Source organism: Alexandromys fortis, unplaced genomic scaffold, assembly GCF_014885135.2.
Source record: "Alexandromys fortis isolate MF-2015 unplaced genomic scaffold, M_Fortis_MF-2015_v1.1 scaffold_3, whole genome shotgun sequence".
NCBI classification, from domain to species: Eukaryota; Metazoa; Chordata; class Mammalia; order Rodentia; family Cricetidae; genus Alexandromys; species Alexandromys fortis.
Window position 1 is genome coordinate 10,742,399 of NW_026067909.1, and position 13,355 is coordinate 10,755,753.

Here is a 13,355-nt window from a genome sequence, read left to right on the forward strand (position 1 = left end):
GGCGAGACCATGCAATGTTGGGACGGGGAAGCAGGACAATGGGTAGGTGCCCTTTGTAGAATCTACCAGCCAGCAGTGCAAAAGTGCGGGGTGGCTCATGGCAAAGCGCCGTGCCCTTGTGGATGGGAAAGCACGTGGGTGTAGGTTTCCTACAGGCTGATTATCAGGGAGGTACAATGTACACCGAGTTGTGCGCGGGACTCTGCTATGTATGGGTCTGGGTGAAAAAAAAAAAAAACGGGTGCAATGTGCACGCGGGCTTTTTGCGGGTTCGGGTGAGGGGCGTGGCTGTGCATTGTGTGCCAGGCCTCCGGAGAGGCGGGGTGAACTGTGCAGGGGCGGGGCCCGGGCAGTTGGCGGTACACGGGTGGGGGAGGGGATTTGCGGGACACCGAACGTGCGGGGTCCTGCGGCGCAGGGACAGGGGTAGCGCGGCCTCCGGAAGCGAGGGGGCGCTGTGCCAACGCGGGCACTGTGCGGGACGTCGCTCCTTCCGGCCCGGGAGGTGCGGCTGCCATGGCGCGGAATGTGTTGTGAGTAACATCTTCGCTGGGCTGAACGGGCAGCAAAGGCCAGGTCGGGTGGGCGCAGGGCCCGGGCGGTCCCGCTGACCGGAAGCAGGAGGCGCCCGCACTCGGCTGGTTTCCCCGCAAAGGTCCACGCGGCAGAGCCACCGCTGTGTAGTGTACTGGCTGTCAATCACAGCCAACGGCGCGGGTCTGCTCTGGCAAATAGCCAGAGCTTGGCTGAGATCGGCCGGTGCTCTCAGTTCTCCTGGTCTAAGCCCCCAAAAGTTGCTGCATTCACAGATCTCCACGTGGCCAGCAGGCTGGCCTCCCACAGTCTAAGCAGGAAACACGTGTTCAGTGAACACGTGACCCACTGGATGGGTGGCCCTGGGTTGAGCATTAATGTGGGTTTGGGGGTTCTCATGGAGAAGGGATATGGGGAACCCTGCACACAGCTGGGGAGAGGACTGTAGGAATTGCCTGGTGGGCACCCGTGTGATTTTTTTTTTTTTTTGCAGGCTGACTTAGGAGGGACAAGGGCCCTCAGAACCATGGCCGAGTGAGCCAGTTTGGTTCAGCTCCCGTGCTCACCCCCTGGCTTTGCAAGGAGCTAGTGGGACCCATGTGTGAATGGTTGGTGGTGGGTGAAGACAGAGTGAGATCAGGGATAAGGCCTGAGCTACCGAGAGCAAATCACAGCCTAGTTACCAGTGAGGAGGAGACCCAAGAGTTTCACTTGAGGTACGCTGCTGGTGAAGAATAACAGGAAGGGAGTTACGGGAACCCTGAAAAGCTAACATCAGAAGAGCAGCAAGGCTGGGACCAAGAGGAGGCTGCAGTTTTTCTAGGGGAGTCACCAGCCTTGGGACACACCCAGCAGGCAGTTTGTGGGGAGAGCTGGTGGATAATGGCAGATCTAGGGAGAACAGAGAAATGCAAATAGTTCACATGGCCCCGATATGGTCTCTGGGCCTCTGCTCTCAGGTCCTAATCTTGAAGATTCAGAGACTAGGAAGTTTAGTGTGCACTGTATCCACCCCCCCCCCACCTTTAAGGAAGATCTTCCCAATTTTGTCCTCATGCTATGCCACAGTTGAGCCTTAACTGATAACGTGAGGCCATCTTGAGTACCACAATTGACCTGTACTTCAGGGCTCCATATCCCCCTTTTCTTTCAGGAGCTTCTCCCTGACCCCTTTGCTTCCTGTTCCTGTAGGCACAGAGTTCAAGGTCCTCTCAGGGAGGCTCTGCCAGAGCATAGGCAGCAATCTCTAGGTCACTAGTCTGGCAACAATGTATGGATTTGATCACTGGGTTGGCTTTTGAGCTATCAAGTTTAGCAAACATTTAGCTTTGGGTCCTGCCTCAGAGGCTCCCAGCAGGCTACCTTCAGAGTCATCTGAAACCCAGGTATCTGCTTCTCAGCCCTGAACACACACACACCCGTGCCTGTGCTCCCAGGTTTGACCCACATGGCACACTGCTGGCTATCAGTGGGAACTATAGGCAGTCCTGTGTACCCACCCTCCACCTGGGCATCATGGACCGTGCACCTCTAGTAAATCCACAGGCCTTGAGTTTCTCCACTTCATGACAGTTCAGTGGGCTGGGAGGGTGCAAGACCACCAGGAAGAGATTCTGCTTTGTCTGATAAGGGTGAAAAACAGTGGCTAGCCCAAATCCTTAACAGCTTCTGTCTGTTTGGGTAGTTTTAGGAATCCAGTGAGGTGCTGCCAGCTTGGAGCACCATGTTGGAAACACTGTTTTCACCAGCCTCCGGCCCATTGGTCTCCCTCTCAAGGAGCAAGGGCTCTTCTGTGCTGAGGGGGAGAATAAAGGGGTCCTTCTCCCAGGCCATGGGGATATCCAGAAGCAGGAGTTGGTAGGCCTTCGAAAGACATGGTACCTTCAAGTGGAGTACCACCACCACTCTGCTCATGAGGTCCTCCCTCCTTTGCTCTCTTGCATTTTTACAAGCTGGGACTACGACCATTATTCTGCCACCATGCCACACCATAAGCCTCAGCTCCTGGTTTTTGTTTTTGTTTTTTAAGCTGCCCCATTGCCCTTTCCGTAGGCAAGTTGTAGTGTCCATAACCCTGGCACCCCAGAACGGAGGCTAAGGACTGAGAAGTTTCTTGTCCCCCTCCTGCCCACACATCCCAACCCACCCCTGCACTGATCAGACCATGCAGTAGGGACAGGCCCTGTGACGTCCATGTCCTGATACAGGTCCTGTGTATAACAGCCCCCAGCCTGCCTACTGGTGTGAGTAGATACATGAGCCTGTAGCACTCGTGTGTGTGTGTGTGTGTGTGTGTGTGTGTGTGTGCGCGCGCACGCGCGCGCGGCTTGCGCGCGTGTAGTCCTAACCCCCTAATCTCTCCTGAGCAGGTACCCCCTCTACCAGCTGGGTGGCCCCCAGCTCCGTGTATTCCGAACCAACTTCTTTATCCAGCTGGTGCGGCCTGGTACTGCCCAGCCTGAAGATACTGTGCAGTTCCGGATCCCCATGGAGTAAGTCAGTCCCAAAGGAATTTGGGGGCTGGGAGCAGCCTCTAGGATGTAGGTCCTGTCCTGTTTTCTAGCTCAGCTCCCCAAGGCCAGGCTTTTCCTGTGGTGGAAAGACCTGGGGCCACTTTGCTTGCTCAGCAGATGGTGGAGGGGCCTGGTGTTTGCAGAGCTCCAGGCAGCCAGAGAGCAAGCATGCTCTTGGCTGCTTTCCTGGCTCGCCCTCCACCTGGGGAAAGCTTAACAGAAAGCCTGAGATGTGTTGAATTCTTGCCTCCATCCTTATCCCAGGAAAGGAGTCCCCGGAGGCTGGGTTGGAGCATGCCGAGATTTGCAGAGCTTCTGGATTGTTAGCCCGAGCTCCTCACCTCCTCCTGCTCAGTTCAGTGGGCCACTTTTTTAGGAAGGCGCAGTGCAATCCCAAACTGCTGGTGCTTCTCTGTGTCCTACAAGCCTCAGGGATCCGCTCAGCTGGGGGAGAAGGGGCAGGGGGGCAGGGGGAGATACCTATAGAAGCTGGGGTAGGGTCTCTTCAGCCTTACAGACATGCACAGGAGCTTATGGTGGCCAGGGTTGTGCTGAAAGCCTATGTGGGCTTCATCTCCCCTGCCCTAGAGGCCCCTTTCTAGCAGCAAACATCTCTTAGCTCACAGTAACAAGTCTTTAGTCTCAGGCCCGATACTCTACATTTTATCAGAGTGAGCCCAGCTTGCTCCTGGTGATGATCAAGGACCCAAGAAGAGAGGACCAAGTAAACCAAGCTGATGAAACCAAGCTCTCATTGCCCTAACTTAGCCCTGTGTCTGGAGAGAGGACAGTACTGAGACTCAGATCCATCTGGCCACAACCGCTCCTGAACTTTCATCCTTATCCTTGGGTAGGATATCTTCCTTTGTATCTTTTATCTAGGCTTAGCTCAGACTTGTTTTCTTTCTGTCTCCTCCAGGATGACCAGGGTGGACCTCCGGAATTACCTTGAGCAAATTTACAATGTTCCTGTGGCTGCTGTGCGCACGCGGGTGCAGCATGGTGGGTACCCGTGTTGGTGACTTGCCTCCAGGATACAGCCCTGTGTCTACTCCATGTTGTCTCCAGACTCTCCATGAGGGGCTTGGGTGACTTGCCAGAGTCACATGGTGCTCGTCAGTGGAAGCCTGCCCCTAGTCCCTTGCCTTGTAGTTCATTGAAGGTCCTCAGAACTTTTAGCTGTGACCCTGAAATGTCCTCTGCTCCTTTGACCCAGAACCACCTCCTTAGTCTGAGCTGGTCTCTAGTAGGTCTCCACAGTCCCCTCCTGTAGTAGGCCCTGATGTGACCCATCAGTGGCAGAACCAGTGGCCAGGGCTGGCTGGCAGTACTGCCCCTGAGAAGTACCCTCCTTGGAGAAGCTACCTTTCACCAGAGAGGAAAGAGGTCCTTTTTATTCACTTAAAATCTTTTGTTGTCATTTCTATTTTCAAAGACTATTTTTACCTAAACATAGAAACTGGTTTTGGTGACAGTCCTGGGAGATCTGTCTGAGATCCCTCCTGGTCCTCAGTCTGCCCTTTGAAACCCCCACCTCTAGATGAGATCCGAGGCCTTGCTGGAGAATGGTTCCTAGACTGTGGGGCTGATCAGGGGCCAGGAGCTAAGGTGGGGTCTGCTGTCCCCTCACAGGCTCCAACAGGAGGAGGGACCACAAGAACGTAAGAATCAAGAAGCCGGACTACAAAGTGGCCTACGTGCAGCTGGTGAGTAAGAGCAGCCCTGTTTCTGCTCCTTGTCACAGCTGGGTCCTGGGGCTGTTTGTGCAATACACTCCACCTTTCTGGGACTTAGACCTAGAGACCTGGGGAGGGAGAAGCCGAGGTCCTAGTGCACCTCCGCAGAGCTCAGGAAGTCCATTCCTTCTTTTGTGGTAATGGCCAGTGCCTTGGCTTTGAGTTTGGTGAAAACAGAAATCAGAGGACGGATGTGAAAAGTCACAGCTCTGTGATGACCCAGCCTTGGGCAGATCCTGGGGCCTGGTGCAGAGTTGATGTTCCCCTAGGAGCCCAATGCAGTGAAGAGGTCGAGATTTCTGGGGCACAAGGGCCCTGCACATCCCGCTGTTAGTCCTAGCATGACAGCGATTCCACCAGTACAGGCACCAGAACCTGGGGTCCAGGGAGAGGACTTCTAGCTGGAGCCTTTATTCACTGAGATGCAGAGTTCCAGGAAGTATCAAGCATTTTCAAGCCTGCTTTTGCTCTCCTATCTCCTGGACCCCAGGTCTTTGAGACCAGATTTTAAACCACCACCCTTCAGTCTGAGTGTCCAGGAAGAATCCCCTTTGACCTCTGGGAATCTTGGTGGGAAGACTCCACTCGACAGGGTCCATTAACTAGCTCCCCACTGCTTGAACCCCACAGGGGGGCTTCCTCCAATTTCTCTAGTTTCAGTGTAAACAGCCCTCCAGGGAGCCCAGCCGCTGCAGCCGGCCACTAGATGGCAGTCATGCTATTAAGAACGGGCTCCTCTCACCCCGCCTGGGCTGGATGGCTGTTTGTTCAAAGACCCTGTGAGGGAGGCAGCTTTGCTGAAAAAAGAGCCACAGTTGTTCTAAACAGGGCCTAATATTTGCTGTGCACAAAATCAGCCATGCAGGTGGGAAAAAAAGGCCCATCTGAAGGTCTGTCTGTGTGTGCACACTGGGTGTTGAATCCACCCATCTGTCTCTGTCTTGGCCTGTGGGGCCACATCCACATGCTGGCATTTGCCACAAGTCACTTCAGAGACAGCTACAGTTACAAGTGGCTTTTGAGACATCTGAGCCCCTACATTCCCCCCTCAGCCCACCACGCTCGTGAAAGCTGGACTCGGTCGTTCTTAGATCTGGTGTCTGCAGCTGCCCTCAGACATGTCCATCTTCCTCTGTGAAATCGTGATAAATGGGGGCCCATCATCTCCCCACTGGGCAAGGCTTCTCGACCAGAATTAAAATTTGTAAGGCACCCTGTTTCCCAGCTCCAGTCTAGAAATGGTTAGTGTTTGGGACTTCCAGGCTGTATCTGCAAAGACCGTCTTTGTCTTCTAGCGTGGGGTGGGGGGCTTCTGGTAACTGCATTGTGAGGCTCAGGAAGGGGCAACCAGAGAGACAGTTCATTGTGAGTGTGGAAGGGAAAAGGCGGGTCCCACATGGTGGGCGTCCACATTTCTCTTCTGACAACCTGATAAACATCTTTTTGGTCGGGTGGGGAGGGAGCCTTAGCAAGCTCTCAGTCCCCACATAACAAAAAGAGCATTGACCGTGTTTACACAGAATGGTGTTTGACTGAGTGGTGCACACAGGCCCTGAGCCCTAGGCTCCAGAATAAATGCTATGGGCAGGCATGGTCCAGCCCAACAATGGCCCCTTGGGGCCCTGGGATTACTGGAGCCAGGACTGGCTTCTCCACTTTTCCCCTTGGCCTTTTTTCCTTTCATGCCTTGGGCCCCTCAAAACCGGCTCTTCCTCCTTGGAGGGTGGGTGGCTACATTTTTTAAAAAGTATGAAGTAATTATCTTTAGAGATATTCCTCAGAAGTCTCAGAAGTCATACGGGCACCCGTAGATGGTGAAATAGGTCCCTTGCTTGTTGTCTCTGCTCTTTCCCAATACCGCCCGCATAGGCTGTCTTAGCTTTGTCTCTGGACCTTAGGCTATCAATTTGGGCTCCAGCTGCCACCAAACCTAGCTGTCAGTTCTAGGTGTACAATCAGCTCTGCTTCTGAGCTACTGCCTCTTTTTTTTTTTTTTTTTTTTTTTTTATTGAAAAGCCCATACTAGCCTTGAAACTCCTTGTGTAGCCAAGGATGGCCTAGAACTTCTGATCCCCTTGCTTCCATCTCCCCAGTGCCATTACAGCACCAGGCATGAGCCACCCCAGTTTTTGTGGTACTAGGGATCAAACCCAGGGCCTCATTCACGCTAGGCAGGAACTCTACTAACTAAACTATCTACCCAGTCCCAAAGCAAGTCTTTGGGGGCCAAGTGCACACCTCTGGCAGAGCTTACTAAGGGGCCCCAGATTCAGAATTCCCTAGTTGTCCACTTACGAGACAAGAGGGAACGGTAGGAGGGGTCTCTGCCTCCAGCTTGGCTCTTTTGTGCCCCTTCCCTCTTAAACCTCTTATCTTGGAGATGTTAGCAGGCTGAAAGTGAGCCTCCCAGCCCTGTATCTGCCTAGAGCCTTGCAGAAGTAGCTCATTCCCCCTCCCAGGGCCTTCACTGGTGCTGGCCCACATGCTTGGGGCCCCAGGCTGGGACGTGGCCATGCTGACACACTCTGAACTTCTAGTGAAAGACGTAAAAGCAGTTAATTTGCAAAGCCAGGCTTGATTTATAGACTGCTGCGTATGTAGGTTTCTCTGTACGTTGTGTGCATTTTATTTGCCAAGTTCGGAGCCTGGAGGAGGGCGGCCTTTAATGTGGCTGAAGGCTTTTAGATATTTTGGATGGAAAAAGTTTTAGCATGGCACCAGACGTCATTTGTGTCCTGTTTTTCTGCTCCTAGTTCCTGCCCCCAGTTCCACCGGCTGCCTGGTGAATGGGCCTTTGCTGGACTACTTTTAATGAGCCCTGGGCTGGTGCAGACCCCTGTAAAGAGATAATGTCCATGAAAAGGGCCATTGTCCCGGTAATAGCCTGCCGCTGATAGATAAAGGTTGAAGGGCTGGCCTGCAAGGTGTTTGTTTTCCTAGCAGGAACCCGGCCTAGAGACACTGGTGGCTCATCATCCTGTTGTTTTGTCATCCAGAGTCCAGGATTGCTAGCCTCTAAGCATGGAAACCCTCATTTTGATTGGGAGGCCAGCCTCCCACCCTCTACTAAGCCCCTGTTTTTCTCTCCAGGCCCATGGGCAGACCTTCACCTTCCCAGATCTTTTTCCAGAGAAAGAGCCCAGTCCTGCAGACCCTCTGGAAGAGGAGCCTCAGCAGCAGAGGCAGAGCAGCGACCCCCGGTGCCCTGGTATCCCTTCTTGGTTTGGCCTATGACCTGTGGGACTGGACCACACCTAGTAAGCACAGTAGTTCTGACAAACCCAAATAAAAATCCTTTGTGGAGAAAGAACTGGACACTTTGCTTTCTGTCATGGATGGTGCCTCTGGATCTTTGACACATGTGGTGCAGCAGGCCTGGCAGTGGATAGAACTGAGGCAGGTCAGCTTTCTGGGACACCGACAGCAGTGTGAACGTTCGTGCCTGATAGGACTCAGGAGCTCAGGGTGGCTCTGTGGGTGCAGAAGCCCACTGCCAGGCACGTGTTTGAGCCCCAGGAAACAGTTGCAGATTGCAGCCCTCATTGGGGGGAGGAGGGAATCGCCTGTCCAGACAGGTTTTGGTGTGATACAATGGCAGGAAGGACCAGAGAGGGATGGTGAGCAGGAAGGATGTGGAAGGGCATGAGGGAGATCAGAGGCAGATCTGCAGGCTTCAGGACCTGTGTCATCGCAAGGAGACAGCCAGACCAGACCACCATGACCAGAGGCTATAGGTGATGAGACATGAAAGAGCAGCATGGAGCCAGTGTGAGCCCAGGGACCGAGATTACAAGGAGCAGAGGGCCTGCAGGATTGATTGCTAGATAAAGACCCTTGCCTGTAAGTCTGGAGACCAGAGTTTGATCCCTAGAGCCCACTGAAGGTGAATGTGCGGCAGAGTAGACCCCACAAAATTATCCTCTGGTTTCCACACATATGTGTAACACACCTCCCCACACACACCCATCATATATACACGGACAATAACTTAAGATTTTAAAGAAGGAAAGTCATGTGCCTTTAGCTGCATCGACTGGAATCTTGAGAGTATGCGTCTATCGATTATTTGTCAGCCTTGATTCCTGAGTGTGTGTGTTTGGGTTTTGAATTTTCATGACAGGGTTTCTCAGTGTAGGCCTAGCTGTCCTGGAACTTGCTTTGTAGACCAAACTGGCCTCAAACTCAGAGGTCTGTCTACCCCTGCTTCCCAAGTACAGAGATTAAAGATGCGAGCCACCAAGCTGGCCCTAGTTTGTGTTTGTAACTGCGTCTTTATAGGACTGTATCTAGGTGTCAAGGTGTCTGTCATTCACTGACTGACTGTGTGGGTCTCTGCCTGTGTCCAGTATTACGTGTGTTAATATATCTGAGAATATGACTGTTTCTCAGAGCATGTGTGTCTGGTTCTGTGACTGTGACTGTGTGTCGATGTATGTGTCCGAAACTATTTCAGTGTGTGTGTGAGAATGTGACCATGACTGTGTGTCATTGTGTGTGAGACTAACACTATGTGTTTTTGTGTGTGTATGTGTCTGTGACTTTGTCAGTGTGTGGGTCTGAGTATATGACTGTGTGTCAGTGTGTTTCAAACTGTGTTATTGTGTGTGTCTGAGTGTCCGTGTGTGACTGTCTCAGTTTGTCTGTCTCTGGGTGTGTAATTGAGTCTGTGTGTGTGCGTGTGTGTGTGTCTGAGTAACTTTTAAGTGTGTATGATTTAAATTATGACTGCCTCAGTGTTTCTGATTATGAGTGTATATTGGTATGAAATTTAGTTCTAAGTAGGAAGTTTGCTTAGAGATTTGGGGAGCAGTTGTGGTATCACCAGATGCTGTGGATAGCCCAGTCTCATCACTCATCTGCCAATGTGGCATCTTGCCCCTGTCTCTGGGTGTCTGTCTGCTGGACTTGGAATCCATGCTCTGCAACATGGCTCTGCTGTGGGCTGTGGGTTCTGAGCAGGGCTTGGGGCCCCCTGAAATGGAGTCAGTGTTCAGCCCCACCCCGCTGGAGTGCAGAGCTGGAGGGTGGGGGATGGAGAGCACGCTGGCGGAGCCTGAAGGCCAGCAAAAGCACCCTTCAAGTGTTGATTTAGAGGATGGGGAAGGTCAGGAAGTGGGCAGGACAACTGTATTTTCCTTAGAGAAATAATTCATGGGGCCCCGGGCACAGAGGACCCTCACTGTTGGGGGAGGAGGAATCCCATCTTTCACGCTGCATGCACAAGGAACTTTTTGCAATCTCCACAGGGGCACAGGCAGCCCTGGGGGCCAAGGTCACTCTTCATCATGTCCTGCTGGCTGCCACAGTCCCCCCCACCAGTCTTGCCTCTCTCTCTCTCTCTCTCTCTCTCTCTCTCTCTCTCTCTCTCTCTCACACACACACACACACACACACACACACACACACACACACACCCCAACCCCCACTATGGTCCTTACAGGCTCAGGCTACAGCCCACTCTCCTAGCCAGGGGAGGAGACAGGGGCCTCCAGTTGCTGGTCCCTGCTTCCCCCATGCCCAGGAGGCTCCCCGGGTAGGGCAGTTGGGGTGTCCTGGGGTGCAGTAGTCACTCCAATACAGAGCCAAGGTGGACAAGTGACCAGGGGCATGGAGACAGGGTCACCTATCTCCTTGTTGCCAGACCCCTTTGCCATCTCTACTTAGTTCACATAAGCCCACTAATTCTAGAGGAGTTGCATAAGGACAGAGCCCTTCGGTACTCCTGTAACCTCACAGCCTCAGCCCCGAAGGGTATGCTCATGACAGGGTGACAGAAGGCCACTCTAGCAGGCTGTGTGCAAGTGTGCAGGCACATATACATGCACACCTCATGAACCACAGAGAGGAAGCCACTTTTGGTTGTCTAGTCGAGCTTGAGATGGCCTGCCCCAGTCACTCAAGGAGTCCTGAAGCCTCTGTGTCTCCTTCTGCTCTCCCGGTGCCTTGTTGGCCCCTCGACCTGTGAGGCTCATCTTCCCCGAGTGCTTCTTGTCTGGCTAATCAGAGCTGGCAGAAAAGCCCAGCCTTGCTTACCACACCATGGATGTGGCCTGAGGAGAGAAGTCCACAGGTTGTGACTTGGGGTGGGGTGTTCTAGAAGTCAGGAAAAGGGCCCTATCTGAGGCTGCCTACAACTCCAGGTACACACTGTTCTCTGAGAGGAGCAGGCTGGGTATCCCCTCTCCAGCCCCTAGTCCCTTCTCCCCAGCTGAAGCATCAGGAGGGAGGACCAGCCAGTGATTTTAGCAGGTTCATCTGTGTCCCTGGGTAAGGTCTCCAAGGACTGACTTCCCTGTGACTCAGTGTCCCTTTCTCCTAAATAACCCTCCATGAAAGTACCCCTCTCTTGTGATCCCTTTTTTGCTTGTTTGTTTGTTTGTTTCCAAGACAGCGTTTCTCTGTAGCTTTGGTGCCTTACCTGGAACTAGCTCTTGTTGACCAGGCTGACCTGACCTTGAACTCGCAGAGATCCGCCTACCTCTGCCTCTCCAGTGCTGGGATTAAAGGTGTGTGCCACCACCACCTGGCCCTCGTGATTCCAAATTACTTCACCTGAATGTGAGGGCAGAGAGTGGGTGCATGAGGCTGAAGCTCACAGGTCTGGTGAGAGGCTGATCCCTAATGTTGTTACCCTGGGCTGGAGAGAGCTGGCCTTGGGACATTCGTGTCTGCCTTTTATTTTAAATTGTATTGATTGGACTGGAGAAATGGCTCAGCCTTTAAGAGCACACACTGCTCTTGTAGAGGACCTGGGTTTGGTTCCCAGCACGCAGATCAGGCTGTTCACAACAACAGTCAACTCCAGCTCCAGGGGGATCCAGTGCCTCTGAGCTATGCAGGGGTTCGCTTGTGTCCACCACACAGATTCACACATAGACACAAATTAAAACTCTTTCAAATAAAGTAAAATTACATTTACTTATTTATTTTGCATGAAGGGGTGCGGAGATCGGAGGACAAGTTTCAGGAGTCCATTTTCTACTTCCAGGGAATAGAGCTGAGCTCATCAGACTTGTTGGCAGGTGACTTTACCTGCTGAACATTGTCCCCAGCCCCATCATTTCTAGCTTTGAAGCAACTTTCCAGAGAGAGTTATACTTTCCCCTGCACAGAGTGCACGTCCGTCGGTGTGTGATTCAGTGGCTTTGAGTGTGTTGCCAGAGTTATGTACATCTTCACAAACTCTCGCCCCTTAGCTGTGCCCCCCTCAGTTACTAGCACCCACAACTTACCTTCTCCCATGCCTGTAGATATGGTAATTCCAAGAACATCACATGAGTGGTAATACAGAGGACCTGTCTTTCCTATGGCTGGTTCCTATCTTTAAACAGTACCTTTAAGGTCCATCTATAATGTGGCAGAGGGCAGGGTTTTCTTCCTTTTCAGGACCGCGTGATAGTCTGTGGTATGGGTGGACTACATTTTGTTTATGGCCTAGTGGGCTCACAAGCTGTTTCAGCCATCTGGCCCTTGTGGCTGATGTTGCTCTTCACATTTGTATGTGGACGTATGTCTTTGCTTCTCCCTAGGGGACTGATAGACCATGATAGACCATGGCTAAGGATGCTGGCTGCCCTGTGAATATGGTCCCTTCCCTGACACCCACCCTTGTCTCCAGGCTTGTGCTCACTGTCCCAGATGCTGCTCCAGTCTTGAGACTCTTCAGGCAATGCGCTCAGCTTCGAGCCTCAGGAGATAGCAGATTTCTGTACAAGGTTCAAGAAGCAGCTGATGGGCACATGAGTCCCTACGCGGCAGCCATCTGTAACGTATTAGTCTCCTGGGCCTGGGGAGATGCGTCAGTGGGAATAAAGTACTTGCTGTGAGAGCATGAGGGTCTGAGTTAGCTCTCTGGGACCCCCATAAAAAGCTAGGCATGGTAGGAGATGCTTGTATTCCTAGTGCTGAGGAAGTAGGGTACCTGGGGCTCTGCTGGCCTACCCAGCTAAATTAATGAGAGCTCCAGGTCCCAGTGAAAGACACCCCCCCCCCCCAAAAAAAAGCTGGCCATCTCTCTCCACACACACACAGACAAAGAATTATTCTGTTCTTTGCTGCTACCCATCCCAGTTTTCAGGACTTCTGACTTAGCCTGTGCTGCTTTCTTTGCTGGGGGGGTGGGTATAGTTTGCCCCTCGCACTTTCTGCCCCTGTTCCTCTCTCAGGCATAGAGTTTCCAGAGACAAAGGGAGAAGGCCTCCCCAGGGACCTTACTTGACTCCCACGAGCTCAGCCTTGCAGCAGCGAGGCCGCTGAGGGACCCACAGACCCCCATTTCACCTGAACCTTGGAGGAGCACCACCTCCAGTCCTGCCCATGAGGAACCTGCTTAGTGTCTGCACTGGTCACCCCGTCTGAGCTACCCCCAGCACCAGTCCCCCAAATGGCTTCATTATTTCTTTCTAAATAAGGTTTTTCTTTTGCTGCCACATCTGGCTTTGATTGGCTCAAGCCTCTGAGGGTGCTGGAGTTCTGCTGTTCCGGCTGAGGGAAGCTGTCCTGGTCCCTCACTCCTTCCCACTCCAGACCAGTCCTTGCCCCGTGCTCTTGCCGTTCATCTGCATCCTCCTAC

General features: G+C 52.8%; 1 protein-coding gene across 2 annotated transcripts; it reads left to right on the forward strand.

Annotated features, from left to right (window-relative positions):
- The first annotated feature begins 368 nt into the window (after nt 1-368).
- Nucleotides 369-8,098, forward strand: Mrpl23 (mitochondrial ribosomal protein L23). Of its 2 annotated transcripts, XM_050137776.1 has the most exons (6): nt 390-533; nt 1,028-1,250; nt 2,904-3,026; nt 3,967-4,049; nt 4,680-4,753; nt 7,874-8,098. In XM_050137776.1, the coding sequence occupies exons 2-6, from the start codon at nt 1,132-1,134 to the stop codon at nt 8,015-8,017; spliced, it is 543 nt and encodes a 180-aa protein (XP_049993733.1). In that variant the 5' UTR covers nt 390-533; nt 1,028-1,131; the 3' UTR covers nt 8,018-8,098. The 2 variants fall into 2 exon arrangements, with proteins under 2 accessions (XP_049993734.1, XP_049993733.1); XM_050137777.1 differs by lacking the exon at nt 1,028-1,250 and having other exon boundaries at nt 369-533.
- The last annotated feature ends 5,257 nt before the right edge of the window (nt 8,099-13,355 follow it).